The sequence below is a fragment of the Trichomycterus rosablanca genome, chromosome 21 (assembly GCF_030014385.1).
Source record: "Trichomycterus rosablanca isolate fTriRos1 chromosome 21, fTriRos1.hap1, whole genome shotgun sequence".
Classification (NCBI taxonomy): domain Eukaryota; kingdom Metazoa; phylum Chordata; class Actinopteri; order Siluriformes; family Trichomycteridae; genus Trichomycterus; species Trichomycterus rosablanca.
In genome coordinates, this window is record NC_086008.1 from 10,046,179 (window position 1) to 10,064,427 (window position 18,249).

The 18,249-nt window shown below is 42.8% G+C and overlaps 1 protein-coding gene across 1 annotated transcript in view; it reads right to left on the reverse strand.

Annotated features, from left to right (window-relative positions):
- notch1b (notch receptor 1b) overlaps positions 1–18,249 on the reverse strand; it is a 55,126-nt gene that overhangs the window by 12,554 nt on the left and 24,323 nt on the right. The window contains exons 10-22 of the mRNA XM_063018243.1: positions 17,704–17,817; positions 16,410–16,643; positions 16,197–16,307; positions 10,611–10,803; positions 9,094–9,239; positions 8,893–9,006; positions 7,812–7,931; positions 4,619–4,771; positions 2,656–2,884; positions 2,069–2,270; positions 1,783–1,936; positions 1,492–1,676; positions 669–801 (exon numbers count right to left, since the gene is read on the reverse strand). Coding sequence (XP_062874313.1) covers positions 669–801; positions 1,492–1,676; positions 1,783–1,936; positions 2,069–2,270; positions 2,656–2,884; positions 4,619–4,771; positions 7,812–7,931; positions 8,893–9,006; positions 9,094–9,239; positions 10,611–10,803; positions 16,197–16,307; positions 16,410–16,643; positions 17,704–17,817 — 2,088 coding nt within the window. The remainder of the gene's footprint in view (positions 1–668; positions 802–1,491; positions 1,677–1,782; positions 1,937–2,068; positions 2,271–2,655; positions 2,885–4,618; positions 4,772–7,811; positions 7,932–8,892; positions 9,007–9,093; positions 9,240–10,610; positions 10,804–16,196; positions 16,308–16,409; positions 16,644–17,703; positions 17,818–18,249) is intronic.

The following is an 18,249-nucleotide window of genomic DNA, read 5'->3' on the forward strand; positions in this document are numbered from 1 at the left end:
AACATGAGGCACTTGAACGCTACATGTATGAAAAACGTTAAATCACTAAACACACACCTTAAATTTTGTATTTCACAGCTAGTTGCATATTACATGGGAAACGGCTCATTTCACGGTCCGTGACGTGATTTTTCATGGCCGTGAATCAGGTAGAGCCTTAATCATCTGAAATGGTAAGGCAGTTGTAGACTTGCGGTTAAAGTACTGAACTAGTAATCAGAAGGTCGCTGGTTCAAGCCCCACCACTGCCAGATTGCTGCTGTTGGGCCCTTGAGCAAGGCCATTAACCCTTAATTGCTCAGTCGCTTTGGATAAAGGCGTCTGCTAAATGTAAATGTAAATAAGGGTAAACGTTTTTCTGATGTACCATTTAAAATCTCCCTGACTGAGGGAAGTAGAATTCTGTGTTCTATTACTTTACACTTATTCACATTTAGGGCACTTTGAGTAGCCAATTCAACTACTGAAATTCAAATGCTGTGCATTACCAGCACCGCCTGATGCCCCGTGATGTGGCCTTTATATCCTGCGTATAACCCGCAAGATGCAATTAAATTTGTGCCCCTTTACCCGCCCAGGATAAATCAATCAGAGAGGAGAAGTTTAGATAAGCTATGTGCTAATTAGTGAAGGATAGGATGAACAGATTAGGAGAGGAGGAAGCTGACCCTGGGTTCCTCTGGGACAGGAGCATTTGTAGGCATTGACGAGGTCGATGCAGATGCCCCCGTTCTGGCAGGGCTGAGACAGGCACTCATTGATCTCACTGGTGCAGTTTACTCCATGATAACCTGGCAAACACTGTAAAAGAAAGAAAGAGAAAAAGATCCAGATTAATGCCTAATATGAACAAACACGCTTCTTCTGTTTGTTTTTTGCATTTTTACCAGGGTCATGCCGGACGATCAGCTCTTTACAGTACACAAAATCAGGATTTATACACTGATCTGGTCAAGCCAGTGACCCAGTTATTCATTTGTTTATTTTTATCACCATTGCTTTTTTATTACCAGGGTCAAGGTGGGGCAGATTTTCCGTGTGAGCAATGCAGTAACACAGCCCAGACAGGACACCAATCCATCACCGGGCTTCTTATTAGGCCCCCTTTCCCTAACTAGACACAGCCAATTATCCCCACAGCTCAAACCTTGGATTCCAGCACTACTGAGCTAGAGTATATTACCACTGAGCCAACCGAGCACCCATCACTTTATATTTTGTATTAAATGAATTTATAAAGGTAACAAACTAGCCAGTGTGCTAACAGAAAAACAAGATTCTGATTTACTAAAGACTTGTATTTAAAAACTTCATAATAGCAGCAAATTATTGAGAAAGCTTCTCTCTTTTCCAAAGACATCATATGGCCAAAAGTATGTGGACACCAGACCACCAGGTTTGTGGAATACATCATACTAAAACCGAGAGCTCAGCTCAGTCAAGGACCTGTGCAAGCCAATAAAGCTGCAGACAGACTAAGCACTAGCTCACCTCACAAGTATATCCTCCAAGGTAATCAGTGCAAGTAGCTCCATTCTGGCAGGGGTTGGGAATGCACTCATCCACCTGCTGCTCGCAGTAGCTGCCTGTGTATCCCGCCTGGCACTGGCAGTAGTGTGTGTTCCCTGCATCCAGGCACTGACCAGAGTTCCGGCACAATTTGGCCACCTCCACACCTACAGAGAAGACAGAAGAAAGTCGAATAAGGTCCTGGCCTGAGCAGCAAGCCTACGTGTGGCATAGGATCTGAACAAACAGCACACAGGCACACATAGTCCTTACCTTGTTGTTTGGCTGCCACCTCACAGGAGACGCTGGGGACATCGCAGTAAAGTCCAGTCCATCCTGTCTGACACTGGCAGCTGTAGGTGGTACCACTCTGTCTGCACGTGCCTCCATTCTTACATGGAGATGGCTTGCACCAGTTTACCAGATCCTACAGAGAGTAGAGCATACATAACTAGAATGTTAATAAATTGATTAACACCGAATAATGAAATATGCATCCTATATAAAAACAAATGAAAACTGAAGTCAGTCTCAGATCTTAATGGAAGGAGGATCCTACCTGGCAGTTGAAACCACGATACCCATGTGGGCAGGTGCATTTGTATGTTCCGTAGCTGTCGTGGCATGTGGCGCCATTCATGCAGGGCTTAGAATCACATTCGTTGATGTCATGCTGGCAGTAGTTACCCGTGAAGCCGGCCAGGCAAAGGCAGGTAAAAGTGTTGATGCCATCCACACAGGTGCCACCATTAAAGCAAGAGCTGTGACAAATATAATGTTGCAAAATCATAAAAAAGAATTTTACATAAAAATAATGGTTTTCTCACAACAGAGCAACACAATCACAGGAATAATTGCAAGCACATTTTTGGACACAAAACATCTCACCAGTTATTATGCACAGGATAAAACAGTAACTTTAAAACCAAGACATGGCATGGCAAGACACCCCAAAGGGAGTTTATCCCAAATCAGATAAGCTTTTTGTGCTAAAAGAGAACTCTTCAATTTAAGTACGAATTTTGAAAACAATTGACCATTGTAAGTAAACAGTAAAGGCACTGTGTGTGCAAAGGTTGTGATTTACACATGAGTGTAAATCACTCGACTGATCCAGAGAAAAAGGCTGAAGAGAGTTGGGTTTACCTCTCAGTGCAGTCCTGTGTGTTGGTCTCGCAGTGAATGCCACTGAAGCCGGGCAGGCACGTGCAGGTGTAGCTGTTAACGCAGTCCGTGCAGTTGGCACCGTTCTTGCACGGGTTGCTGAGGCACTCGTTGATGTCCTCTTCGCATATGACGCCACGGAATCCTGGCAGGCAAGTGCACGTGTACGTGTCCATGCCATCTTTGCAGAAGCCACCGTTACTGCAAGGGTCTGGGTAAAGAGGGAACAGAATGTAGTTATGGAGGAGTGCTGCGTAATAATACTGACCAACAATGATCACAAATAGTCACTAAATGAAGTTGTACTGCACCATATTATTTTAAATGAAAGCTGCCCTTTAGCATTTGTAAACATTTAAAATAATTTTTACATACCATTTTTTGCCAAAGATAAAATTGATAAAACTGATCATTCAGATTAATTTTTCTATACAGATGTACTGTGTGCTCATGTAATCAAGAGCCTTTAACTAGAGCAGCTTGTTTGTTTAGATTACTTTCCATTTTATAATGTTGAATTTTTCTGCATCTGATTGGTGTAGAGACTTGTCATATTGTTGAAAAGCCCTAGGCTCATATCTTGCTATAATCATGATCAAATAAGGGGCATTTATTTAAAAAAATACCCTTAAATGACCTTTAAATGTCCATTATACTTCATACAAAGGAAATCATTATTAGTAAATAGAGAAACATATGGACAAAATTATTGGGAAACCCCTTCTAATTTTTTAATTTATGTGTTTCAGCCACAACAACTGCTAACAGATGTAATAAATCAATTACACAAAGAAAACTATATACATCCAACTCTTCTGTCCTTTTCTGTTCCAGCATGGCTGTGCCCCCATGCACAAAGCAAACTCCAGTGGCCTGCACAGAGCCCTGACGTCAGCCCCACTCAACAGCTTTGGAATGAACTGGAACACCAGTTGGGGCTTTCTGGACCAACATCAGTGCCCAGCCATACAAATGCTCTTTTGACTGAATGGGCACAAACTCCCACAGACATATTGAAAGGTAAAGTGAGAAGCCTTCTCAGAAGAGTGGCTGTTATAGCTAAAAAGATCACATAGAGATCAATCTGTTTTAATACCATTTGTTTTTGGAATGGGTTGCCCAGCAAGCTAATGATCAGGTATCCAAATGACTTTGGCCATATAGTGTATGTAAATGAGGTCGTTTTTGAAGGAAACGGGGCAGGCAGCAATATAAAGATTGACTGGGTAGCCGCTCAGGTGGCGCAGCGGTAAAGTACACTAGCTCACGAGAGTTGGGGTTCCGGATACATCGTATCGAATCTCAGCTCTACCTTTCCGACTGGGTTGGGCGGCAGTATGAGGGTTAGGGGTAGAAGTCGGATCATAGGTCCTCATAACTGGTGCAACTGCGGCCCCTGCTGGCTGACTGATGGTGCCTGCACAGGGCTGAGGAATAACATTGAGGGGGGTGTGACCCTCCGTGCGCAGTGCCCGTCAGTGTATGAACTCGGCTCGTGCAGGTGAAAAATGCAGGCTGTACTGACTGCGTGCCGGAGGGGGCGCAAGTCAGTTGAGTGGCGTTTTCAGTCAGCGGCGAAAAGGGTCGAATCAGTATAGAGGACGCAATCAGGGTAATTGGACACGACTAGATTAGGGGAGAAAAATTGGGGGGGAAAAGTGGGGGAAAAAAGATTGATTGGGTAAATATCAAGTATCTATCATGTTCAAGTTGAGTGCAATGATTATGATCCTAAACGTCTGCTAGTTTGTTTGACACATCACACTGAGCAGAGTATGGCTCCTTAAACAAAGTGGTTGATATGTTTGAAAGGTAAATATGTTGTATTGATTATGGACTCACTGGCACTTCTGTGGTTCTGTGGTGGTCAATTCATTTTAAAAGCCAAAAATTATAATTATGGTCGTAGGTAAAAGAAAGAAAATGGAGAAGGAGGGACACTTACTGGGCTTGCAGTTATCAATGTCAGTCTCACATTTGCGGCCTGTATATCCTGATTTGCAGCTGCACTTGTAGCTGCCGATGGAGTTCTGGCAGGTGGCGCCATTGCGACAGGGATTCTTAACGCACTCGTTGATATCGATCTCACAGGTCTGACCTGAAGAAAGAGGAAAAGTGGGAAGAGGGGTCAGATGCTTCCAGATTTCTACTGCTTAAAAAAAGTACTTAAACTTACTTTAAAAAGTCAGTATACACATTATTAGTACACTGCATGCTGCCAATGTACTACCGGGGTTGTCAACCTGTGAGTTTTTTTACACACACGTCTTAATGTTTTTTTAGGACCGGTGACTAGCAAAACTTAAAAAATGGGATAACTGTGAACATACACCGATCAGGCATAACATTATGAGCACATCCTTGTTTCTATACTCACTGTCCATTTTATAAGCTCCACTTACCATATAGGAGCACTTTGTAGTTCTACAATTACTGACTGTAGTCAAACTGATTCTCTGCATGCTTTTATAGCCTGTTTTCACCTACAGAGTAGGTATCATTTAGGTGGTGGATTATTCACTGATTGAGTTTTTAAACACCTCACTGTCACTGCTGAACTGAGAATAGTCCACCAACCAAAAATATCCAGCCAACAGCGCCCCGTGGGCAGCGTCCTGTGACCACTGAAGAAGGTTTAGAAGATGACCAACTCAAACAGCAGCAATAGATGAGCGATCGTCTCTGACTTTACATCTACAAGGTGGATCAAGTAGGTAGGAGTGTCTAATAGAGTGGACAGTGAGTGGAAACGTTATTTAAAAACTCCAGCAGCGCTGCTGTGTCTGATCCACTCATACCAGCACAACACACACTAACACACCACCACCATGTCATTGTCACTGCAGTGCTGAGAATGATCCACCACCTAAATAATACCTGACCATTGAAGAACAGGGTGAAAGCAGGCGAAAAAAGCATGCAGAGAAACAGATGGACTACAGTCAGTAATTGTACAGGGTGGGCCATTTATATGGATACACCTAAATAAAATGGGAATGGTTGGTGATATTAACTTCCTGTTTGTGGCACATTAGTATATGGGAGGGGGAAAACTTTTCAAGATGGGTGGTGACCATGGCGGCCATTTTGAAGTCGGCCATTTTGGATCCAACTTTAGTTTTTTCAATGGGAAGAGGGTCATGTGACACATCAAACTTATTGAGAATTTCACAAGAAAAACAATGGTGTGCTTGGTTTTAACGTAACTTTATTCTTTCATGAGTTATTTACAAGCTTCTCTTTGTTTACAGCCATTGACATGTCGCAGAGGTTAACACGTGAGGAGCGGATAGAAATTGTGTTGATGTCTGGTGAACGCAGTACCCGGGTCATTGCAGCAGATTTCAATGCAAGACACCCTACGAGACCACCCATCTCCCATGCTACAGTTAGCAAACTGCTTGCCAAGTTTCGTGAAACTGGTTCAGTGTTGGATTTGCCAAAATGTGGACGCATGAAAACTGTCACTAATGAAGAAACATCAGTGGCTGTCCTAGCTTCATTCAGCAAGAGCCCACAGCGTAGCACTCGCCGCATGTCACTGGAGAGTGGCATCAGTCGAACATCCCTTCGGCGGATATTAGCTACTCACAAATGGCACCCTTACAAACTCCAGCTGCTGCAGCATCTCAACGAGGATGACCCAGATCGGCGCACTGAATTTGCAGAATGGGCAAAACAAAAATTGGAACAGGACCCTCAGTTTACACAGAACATTTTGTTCAGTGATGAGGCAAACTTTTATGTGAATAGTGAAGTTAACAAACAAAACCACCGCTATTGGTCTGACACTAACCCACATTGGATAGATCCCTCCAAGACTGTTGGAACACAAAAATTGATGGTATGGTGTGGTATATGGGGTACAAAGATAGTGGGGCCATTCTTCATCAATGGAAACCTCAAGGCCACTGGATATTTGAAATTGCTACATGATGATGTGTTTCCCTCTTTATGCACTGAAGCTGGCACGTTCCCTGAGTTTTTCCAGCAAGATGGTGCACCACCACATTATGGGTGTCAGGTCCGAGCATTCCTAGATGAACAGTTTCCTGGAAAGTGGATTGGTCGTCGTGGGCCAGTTGAATGGCCCCCAAGGTCTCCCGATCTGACCCCCTTAGACTTTTATCTTTGGGGTCATCTGAAGGCAATTGTCTATGCTGTGAAGATTCGAGATGTGCAGCACCTGAAACTACGGATACTGGAAGCCTGTGCTAGCATTTCTTCTGCGGTGTTGCTATCAGTGTGTGAAGAGTGGGAGAAGAGGGTTGCATTGACAATCCAACACAATGGGCAGCACTTTGAACACATTTTATAAGTGGTCAGAAACTTGTAAATAACTCATGAAAGAATAAAGTTACGTTAAAACCAAGCACACCATTGTTTTTCTTGTGAAATTCTCAATAAGTTTGATGTGTCACATGACCCTCTTCCCATTGAAAAAACTAAAGTTGGATCCAAAATGGCCGACTTCAAAATGGCCGCCATGGTCACCACCCATCTTGAAAAGTTTTCCCCCTCCCATATACTAATGTGCCACAAACAGGAGGTTAATATCACCAACCATTCCCATTTTATTTAGGTGTATCCATATAAATGGCCCACCCTGTAGAACTACAAAGTGCTCCTATATGGTAAGTGGAGCTGATAAAATGGACAGTGAGTGTAGAAACAAGGAGGTGGTTTTAATGTTATGGCTGATTGGTGTAAATCAGTTTAAGGGAGTGACAAAAACAATGACTGTGTTGTTTCAGCCATGGACTCCACAAGCGAGGCCATCCATTCCGATACCATCGATGTCGATGAGCCATCTACATCAAGAGTTTTGGCTGTCAGTCTGATATTAACCCACAACTTTCTATGATGTGCTGGAAGAAACAGGCTCAGCCATCGCATTGAATAAGGTAAATATTTAAATAAGCAAAACCACATCGTATGAATAATGTGAACACCGTTAATTATATTATTTTAGCTTGTCAAGAGCTTTCGCAATGGTTTCTGGGCGACGGCTCCTAAGGGGGGTGCGCAAGGTCAAGGTTGGCACACAAAAAGGGGCAGAAAACCCCTGATGTACTAGGCTAACAATAGAGTGGATTGTTTATCGGGTGTGGTGGTTGAGGGTCATTGTGCTTGCTAACCTTGCCAGCCTTCAGGACACACGCAGGAGAAGCTCTCATAGTCCTCCGACTGCTTACACAGGCCATTATTCTTACAGGGTTTGGGACTGCATGGCTCTAACAAGTTTTCACATTTCTCACCTGTGAATCAAAAGACACAATCCGGTTTAGCACAACACAGTTTAAACTTTTTTTTCAAATTACTACTTGGGGGGCACTCGAGTGATGCAACGGTCTATTACGCTAACCCACCACCACTGAGATTTGGCTTGACACAGAAATGAAGTTAAGCAGGGTGTCATCACCCTCCATTTAAATACTACTCAGGTTTTCTTGGCACAGTTCTCAAGCTGTCAAACCTAATAAAATACCAGTCCCTAATGGCTACTAGCATTTTATAGCATTTTGTTGGTCTATTGACTTGCTCTTTTTGGGCTTTAAAAGCGGAACAAACTTGAAGGAAGACACTCTTGCATTCCTAGCAGCACTATATTTAGTCAATGACACTACTTTTGGAATTGGCCCCTTTAAAGATTCGCCCATTCTCAGAGCTTTGCCTTTCATCACTGCTGAAAAGAGCTGGTCGGCCTCACAGCCCTCCTCCTATCTGTTTCCACGACAGCAGGCCTGCACAGGAAGCTGACAGGCCTTTCCGTCGATTGTCCTGTCATTTGCTTTTCTGTGAGAGAGGAAATATGGCAAACAGGAAACGTGTACGGCTACTGTTCCCACCCAGCCAGGACCGAGACCAGGACCCCCTTGTTATTCTACCTCCAACATGGTGTGGAGTTTTCCATCACGGCAAAGTCAGTGGGAATGAATCTGATTTCAGTTCTGTCTGTTTTGTCAAATAATACAGCACAAGGAAAGAATGTGGACTCTTCTGCAAACATATTCCTGTTATCAGCGACCGTTGTGAACAAACAGGCGATGGGGTTGTGAGGAAAGGAAAAAGGAAGCATTGCTGCTGAACTGAGCACGCAGCTGGCCTCCGGAACACATTTCTCGTATCCTGATATCTTGGAAGTGATAGCTTAGAGTAGAGCTCTTTTAAAAGGTCAATGAATTAGCCAAACAAAAATGTAAGCCGTTAAATGATTACCAGTGTAGGGCAGCACACAGTTACATTTGTAGCCAGCCACATCGTCAATGCAAGTCCCCTGATTCAGGCATGGGTTTGAAGCACACTCGTTGATGTTGGTTTGGCAATTAGGACCTAAAAACATGAGTAACCCAGATCACTTTTAATAAACTTAATAACAAAGTGACTTGCTTGTATGTAAAAGAATGAATCAACACTAACCACTGAAGCCAGCCCGGCAAGTACACACGTAACCACTGGTCATGTCCTTACAGGTGCCACCGTTCATGCAAGGGTTGGACTCACACTCGTTGTTGTTGATGTCACAGTTGATTCCACTCCAACCCGAATCACAAATACAGTTATAACTAGGGAAAAAGAGGTATGAGTGAGATCTTGCTATGGAATATGTTATTTTAATATTCACAGCTTAAGACAAAGCAAAATTCCAGTGAATTTCTACAGGAAAGTTTCAATAAACTGAGTAAGGAGGAAATGCCAGTGTTTTCACTGACCAGCTTGATTGCATTTTGTAAATACAAACAGATTTAGACATTAATGCCTGCAACATACTCAAAAAAGAGGGAATTTTGCCCATTCTTGCTTCAAACAAGACTTAAGCTGCTTAACAGGGTGCAGTCACTGTTGTCTGAATCTCCTCTGCATGGTGTGCCATACAGTCTCAATGGCAGACAGATCAGGACTGCAGGCAGGCCAGTCAAGCAGACACACTCTGTGTCTATGCTGCTACATTACTGTAGCCTATAAATAATGAGGTCTGGCTTTATCTTGCTTACATAAGCATAAACGTCTGGGTTTAAAAAGTTCACCTTGATGGCAGCATACGCATAAGCCTCCACATCAATGGTACCCTCACACATGTGCAAGTCACCAATGCTGTGGGCACCGATGCACTCCCATACCATCACAGATGCTGGCTTTTGCACTTTTCACTGATAACAGTCTGAATGGTCTTTTTGTCTTTGGCAAGGACAAGCAAGTGCCCATTTTTCCTGACACATGAACTCATCTGACCACAGCATGTTTCCACTGCCTTTCGGTTCATCTGAGGTAAGCTCAGGTTCAGAGAGCTCGGCGATATTCTGGCCGGCATAGAGTTTTAAGAGGCATTTCTTGATGCTGCAGTAGAATGTGTAAACTGACAAAGTTGTTTTAAAGAATTACGGAGCCCATGAGGCTAAATTTATCACAGTATCATGAGTTTCTCAATCACTGCTGTCTGATGGGTTGAAGATCACACATATTCAAGAGTGATTTCCATACTTGAACTTAATGACAATTCTCTCACAGAGTTTGGCACTAAGGGCTGAGCCACAACCCAGCTTTGCTTGCAAAGACGAAGCCTTTGGTGGATACACTTTTACACCCAATCATGCTATTCTCACCTGTTACCAGTTCCCATGCATATTGTAAAATGTGTAAAATTTTAAAGCTGTGAAACTTGAATATTAACATACTTGTCACTCTAATTTTGCCCCGTCCCAACACTTTTGAGTGTGCTAAATTTGTTCATATTTAGAAAATACAATCTAGTTTGTCAGCCAAAACATTAAAAGTAATTTTTTTGTACTTTAATCAGCTAAATTAGGGTTGGAGAAAATTATTAAATCTCAGATTCTTGTTTTTATTATATTAATACACTGTCCTAACTTTTCCGGAAATGTGATTTGTACATATATAGCTCAGTATGTACATGAGAAAAAGTGAGGTGGTCATACCCATTGACTTTGTCTTCACAGTGTCCATGAATGCATGGGTTACTGAGACACTCGTTGAGTTGAGACTGGCAGGTGGGGTCATGGTAACCCTCTGGGCACTGACAGGTAAAGTTGTTGACCCCGTCGATACATGTTCCTCCATTGTGACAGGGGTTGATGGCACACTCATCAATATTAATGTTACACATTTTTCCTGAGTTAAAAACAAAAATTAAGTTATTTAACATTAAATCCACTATATGGTAAACATCATGTAAACTCCCCTACTAATTATTGATTTTAGGTGTTTTAGCCACACCCATTGGTAAGGCCCCTTACCATACCAGCACAACTAAGCACTAAGGTCCATAAAAACACTGTTTGACAGGTTTGGTGTAGAGGAACTCCTTTGGTATGAACTAGAATCTATTGCCAGCCAGGCCTTACTGTTCAACACCAGTGCCTGACCAAACAAATCCTCTTTTGATTAAATGGGCACAAACTTCAAAATCTTGTAGAAAGCCCTCCCAAAAAAGTAGGGGCTGTTATAGCGCAATAATTAGGGCATGCAACTCCCAAACTTTCCCAACTGGTTTTGAAATGGAATTTCCAACAATCTAATGGTCCACATTCGTTGTGGCATTTATTTCAAAAATATCTGCGCAGCCACCGAATTGCCTCTTTGTTCCCCAGCTTAAATCCCTGCTTTTATGCACCACTTGAAGCAGCGCCACCATTCAGCCGACGCGAGGCACAGCATGAAAAGGGAGGTTTCGTTTGTCGTTCGTCTTTAAAGCGCCCGCCAACTTCCCCCTTTTAAGAGATCGGCTTACACAAATCTTTTGCAAATCTTTTGTCCTTTCAAACCCCCCAGATGCCTGGCAGCTCTTTAGGCTGAATGGGCGAGCAGGGCAGCTTGCGTGTCGGAGCGCCAGGCGGGGGATTGGGAGGGAATGTAAGGCAACACCACAGCCAGGGCAAAGTGTCTACTCGCTGGCCAGCTGTCCCTCCACACCCATTTCGGTGAGTGGCTCACCTAGGAAGCCTTTGTTGACTCTTGTTCTTTACTGTAAAGAAGATTTCATCTTCCGAGTGCCACTTACATTATATTTGAATCAAAAATTCATTCATACAGGGATTTGACTATAGAATACTAAGAGCATGTCATAAAGTCAGATGTTTCTCTTATTGTTTTTAATGGTTTTATATACTGTACTACCTGAGGCTGCACGGTTATATGTTAAAGCTGTTATATTTTTTTAGTTCCTCAATGTCACAGCTGTTAAAGGTTCTAATGTTGGATGTACCATATTAATACCCAAGCATTATGCTCAACGAACACTACAGAAGAGGTGATTTTACTCATTGAGATATATCCCAATAGATCACAAAATGCTTTCTTATTTTATGTTTGTACCACCACTTTATCCTGGGCAGGGTCACTGGGCGCAGTGGTGGTGCAGTGGTGAATACGAACACCCCACCACCCCTGGGATTTAGGGGTTGAATATCCAGTTGTGCTATCAGCTGGTTGGATGTCATACAGACATGAAGTAGGGATGTGTGATGGATTGGCGTTCTGTCAGAGGTGTATTACTGCATTGCATCCAGTGATTACCCACCTCGACCCTGACCAGGATAAATGGGAGGTAAAACCATAAAAAAAGAAATTACATGAATGAATATAATACTTAACACTAATAATGGTGAGCTTAGCAAAAACAATACTACTGGTCATATCACTGTACCAACCTTTTAGACCTATTCACAGTTAGATGTTATATCTATAATATATATATACAGTGTATCACAAAAGTGAGTACACCCCTCACATTTCTGCAAATATTTTATTATATCTTTTCATGGGACAACACTATAGAAATAAAACTTGGATATAACTTAGAGTAGTCAGTGTACAACTTGTATAGCAGTGTAGATTTACTGTCTTCTGAAAATAACTCAACACACAGCCATTAATGTCTAAATGGCTGGCAACATAAGTGAGTACACCCCACAGTGAACATGTCCAAATTGTGCCCAAAGTGTCAATATTTTGTGTGACCACCATTATTATCCAGCACTGCCTTAACCCTCCTGGGCATGGAATTCACCAGAGCTGCACAGGTTGCTACTGGAATCCTCTTCCACTCCTCCATGATGACATCACGGAGCTGGTGGATGTTAGACACCTTGAACTCCTCCACCTTCCACTTGAGGATGCGCCACAGGTGCTCAATTGGGTTTAGTCCATCACCTTTACATTCAGCTTCCTCAGGAAGGCAGTTGTCATCTTGGAGGTTGTGTTTGGGGTCGTTATCCTGTTGGAAAATGCCATGAGGCCCAGTTTTCGAAGGGAGGGGATCATGCTCTGTTTCAGAATGTCACAGTACATGTTGGAATTCATGTTTCCCTCAATGAACTGCAGCTCCCCAGTGCCGGCAACACTCATGCAGCCCAAGACCATGATGCTACCACCACCATGCTTGACTGTAGGCAAGATACAGTTGTCTTGGTACTTCTCACCAGGGCGCCGCCACACATGCTGGACACCATCTGAGCCAAACAAGTTTATCTTGGTCTCGTCAGACCACAGGGCATTCCAGTAATCCATGTTCTTGGACTGCTTGTCTTCAGCAAACTGTTTGCGGGCTTTCTTGTGCGTCAGCTTCCTTCTGGGATGACGACCATGCAGACCGAGTTGATGCAGTGTGCGGCGTATGGTCTGAGCACTGACAGGCTGACCTCCCACGTCTTCAACCTCTGCAGCAATGCTGGCAGCACTCATGTGTCTATTTTTTAAAGCCAACCTCTGGATATGACGCCGAACACGTGGACTCAACTTCTTTGGTCGACCCTGGCGAAGCCTGTTCCGAGTGGAACCTGTCCTGGAAAACCGCTGTATGACCTTGGCCACCATGCTGTAGCTCAGTTTCAGGGTGTTAGCAATCTTCTTATAGCCCAGGCCATCTTTGTGGAGAGCAACAATTCTATTTCTCACATCCTCAAAGAGTTCTTTGCCATGAGGTGCCATGTTGAATATCCAGTGGCCAGTATGAGAGAATTGTACCCAAAACACCAAATTTAACAGCCCTGCTCCCCATTTACACCTGGGACCTTGACACATGACACCAGGGAGGGACAACGACACATTTGGGCACAATTTGGACATGTTCACTGTGGGGTGTACTCACTTATGTTGCCAGCTATTTAGACATTAATGGCTGTGTGTTGAGTTATTTTCAGAAGACAGTAAATCTACACTGCTATACAAGCTGTACACTGACTACTCTAAGTTATATCCAAGTTTCATGTCTATAGTGTTGTCCCATGAAAAGATATAATGAAATATTTGCAGAAATGTGAGGGGTGTACTCACTTCTGTGATACACTGTATATATAGCTGCTTTCTATTATGGACAATACATCACACCCCCTGCACACTACAGTGGAGAAACAGAGAAGCACGTTCAGTGGTAGACTGATACAGCTGCGCTGTACTAAAGAGCGCCATGTGAGATCTTTTCTTCCCACTGCAGTAAGACTCTACAATGATTCTCCCCATTCCAGGAACACTACGGATCTCCTGCCACCCGAACAGTGTTGATTTTCTTTTGCAGTGCAATATCTTATCTCTCTTAGTGCAATATACTTTTGTAAAATAATATATTTTTCTCTTAGTGCAATAATATGTATGCGGCTGCTTATGATAATGTCCTGTCTTTTTGCTTATGCCCTTTTATGTTTAATTGTGTTGTTTTTTGTCTGTCTTCCCTTGTGTAACTTGTACTGTAATTTGTAAATTGTAACTGTAATTGTTTAATTTGTATAGTACTGTGACACTGCAATTTCCTTCGGGATCAATAAAGTCTTATCTTATCTCTCTTATCTTATATGTACATATACAGGTCCTTCTAAAAAAATTAGCATATTGTGATAAAGTTCATTATTTTCCATAATGTAATGATAAAAATTAAACTTTCATATATTTTAGATTCATTGCAAACCAACTGAAATATTTCAGGTCTTTTATTGTTTTAATACTGATGATTTTGGCATACAGCTCATGAAAACCCAAAATTCCTATCTCAAAAAATTAGCATATTTCATCCGACCAATAAAAGAAAAGTGTTTTTAATACAAAAAAAGTCAACCTTCAAATAATTATGTTCAGTTATGCACTCAATACTTGGTCGGGAATCCTTTTGCAGAAATGACTGCTTCAATGCGGCGTGGCATGGAGGCAATCAGCCTGTGGCACTGCTGAGGTGTTATGGAGGCCCAGGATGCTTCGATAGCGGCCTTAAGCTCATCCAGAGTGTTGGGTCTTGTGTCTCTCAACTTTCTCTTCACAATATCCCACAGATTCTCTATGGGGTTCAGGTCAGGAGAGTTGGCAGGCCAATTGAGCACAGTAATACCATGGTCAGTAAACCATTCACCAGTGGTTTTGGCACTGTGAGCAGGTGCCAGGTCGTGCTGAAAAATGAAATCTTCATCTCCATAAAGCTTTTCAGCAGATGGAAGCATGAAGTGCTCCAAAATCTCCTGATAGCTAGCTGCATTGACCCTGCCCTTGATAAAACACAGTGGACCAACACCAGCAGCTGACATGGCACCCCAGACCATCACTGACTGTGGGTACTTGACACTGGACTTCAGGCATTTTGGCATTTCCTTCTCCCCAGTCTTCCTCCAGACTCTGGCACCTTGATTTCCGAAAACAGTACTTTGGACCACTGAGCAACAGTCCAGTGCTGCTTCTCTGTAGCCCAGGTCAGGCGCTTCTGCCGCTGTTTCTGGTTCAAAAGTGGCTTGACCTGGGGAATGCAGCACCTGTAGCCCATTTCCTGCACACGCCTGTGCACGGTGGCTCTGGATGTTTCTACTCCAGACTCAGTCCACTGCTTCCGCAGGTCCCCCAAGGTCTGGAATCGGCCCTTCTCCACAATCTTCCTCAGGGTCCGGTCACCTCTTCTCGTTGTGCAGCGTTTTCTGCCACACTTTTTCCTTCCCACAGACTTCCCACTGAGGTGCCTTGATACAGCACTCTGGGAACAGCCTATTCGTTCAGAAATTTCTTTCTGTGTCTTACCCTCTTGCTTGAGGGTGTCAATGATGGCCTTCTGGACAGCAGTCAGGTCGGCAGTCTTACCCATGATTGCAGTTTTGAGTAATGAACCAGGCTGGGAGTTTTTAAAAGCCTCAGGAATCTTTTGCAGGTGTTTAGAGTTAATTCGTTAATTCAGATGATTAGGTTAATAGCTCGTTTAGAGAACCTTTTCATGATATGCTAATTTTTTGAGATAGGAATTTTGGGTTTTCATGAGCTGTATGCCAAAATCATCAGTATTAAAACAATAAAAGACCTGAAATATTTCAGTTGGTGTGCAATGAATCTAAAATATATGAAAGTTTAATTTTTATCATTACATTATGGAAAATAATGAACTTTATCACAATATGCTAATTTTTTGAGAAGGACCTGTATATATATATCATTATTCAGTTTAAAGTATTTACATGGTTGATGTGTTGATAAAGTGTAATACAAGTGTGTTATTTTTAAGCTAAATAATTGTGCTAAATAAGTACAATCCCAAAACTGACCTGTGTATCCTGGTTCGCAGGCACACTCATAGCCATTGATCTTGTCAATACACTTGCCATAGTCACACGGATTGCTTTTACAGTCGTCCACATTGATCTCACAGTTCACACCTGTGAATATAAACACAGACATGCACAAAATCTTTCACATTTTCCTACTCATAGATTTGTAAACTAAATGCTATAGTAATTTTTTCTAGACCCTGTTCATACCTGAAGTTCCTCTAGGGCAAACACACAGGTAGGAATTGGCCCGGTCCTGACAGGTGCCTCCGTTCTGGCATGGGTGGCTCAGACACTCGTTGATGTTGACCTCGCACAGTCGGCCAGAGTAGCCAGGATGACACTGGCAGGTGAAGCTGGCCAGGCCATCCTTACAGGTCCCGTAGTGGCATGGATTGGACAGGCACTCATCAATGTCGGTGCCACAGTGCTTCCCAGTGTAACCTGGACAAGAAAATATTGTATAATCAATACAGAACAGACTTTCTAGCTGTCTAGACACAATCATATGTGATACAATACTAAAGAGTGCTACAACCTCTGGCACTACTTAAACTCCACATGTGTAAATGTGTAGGGATTTAGTACACCCAAGTATCAGACTGAACCCAACTTTTCAATAAGAGATTTCTACCAGAGATGCCGGATCTGCCAAATACCTGATTCCCCAAAAGTAACTTACTTTACCTTTAATTGCTAACACAAATTTTGAGAAGCAGAACTGCTATGTTTTTGTGACCACCGTTATAATTAAAAACCTTTATTTATTTTTTGTGATAATTGTTTTCATAGTTTTAGCTGTAGCTTTTCCACCACTTTATCCTGGTCATGGTGGGTACAATTCACCGGGCGAAAGGTAAAATACACCCCGGACATGTCGCCAGTCCATCACAGGGCAAATACACACACACACATTAAGGGCTCCAGTTAGTGTAACTGCATGTTTTTGGACTGTGGGAGGAAACTGGAGCTCAGGACCTTCTTGCTATGCAGCGACAGTGCTACCCACCAAGCCACTGAGGTTAAATAAAAGGTTAAATGTAATATTAAGAAAAGTGTATAGTCAATAAAGTATAACGATTGTTTATAATTACTGTATTATGGTCATTAAGTCAAAAATGTATATTTAATTAGTAGCAGGGATGAAAATGTACATTGTTTACATTTACTCCATTTTAGCAGACACATTTATCCAAACCGACTTAAAATTATGATCGAATACCATGCAAGCTATTGAGGGTTAAGGACCTTGCTCAGGGCCCAACAGTAGTAATCTGGCAATAATGAAAATTTAACCAACAACCTTCTGATTACTAGTCCTATACCTTAACAGCCGAGCTACCAATGTCAGTGCATCAGTTGTTTGTTACGATGCACTGACAACAGCCCAATACTCATATATATTGTGATATGGACATGTCCTAATCCCATCTAAAGCTATAAATGTAATAAACCAATGCAAATGTGTGTGTGTGTGTGTGTATCTTTAACAACTCGGTCCTACCCTCTGTGCACTGGCAAGTGTACATGTTTGGCCCGTCGATACACTTCGCGCCATTTTTGCAAGGCGTGCTGGCGCACTCATCGATGTCAAACTGGCACTGGTTCCCAGAGAATCCTAAACAGAGAAGCAAAGTGAGGGGGGAACAGAAAAGGTGGGGGCAGATGGGAATGGGGAAAAGGGGGGTGTAGGGTTTTTAGGATGATCTACATAGACCACACTTGCTTCATTCCACCACACTCATGTACACATTCCCCAGCCAGCCTTCATTATCACCTCGCCACACTGCCCAGCATCCTCCCTCTCCCTGTTCCCTCCTTTTTGAACCCCTTTTCAAAACCTCATAGGGTGTAAGTGGAGGGAGAGCTTGCTAAAAAAAAAAGAGTGCTACAAAACCTTCCAAGGCCTCCCGACCAAGGGCACCGAACAAAAGTGAACTGTCTGTTCAATGAAATGCAAAGCTGTGCCGGTTGCCTCTTTTGTCCTGGAGAACTTTTCCATCACAATGTGCATTCTCCAATCCTGCCCTGGCCCCCTCTTTCGGTCCTG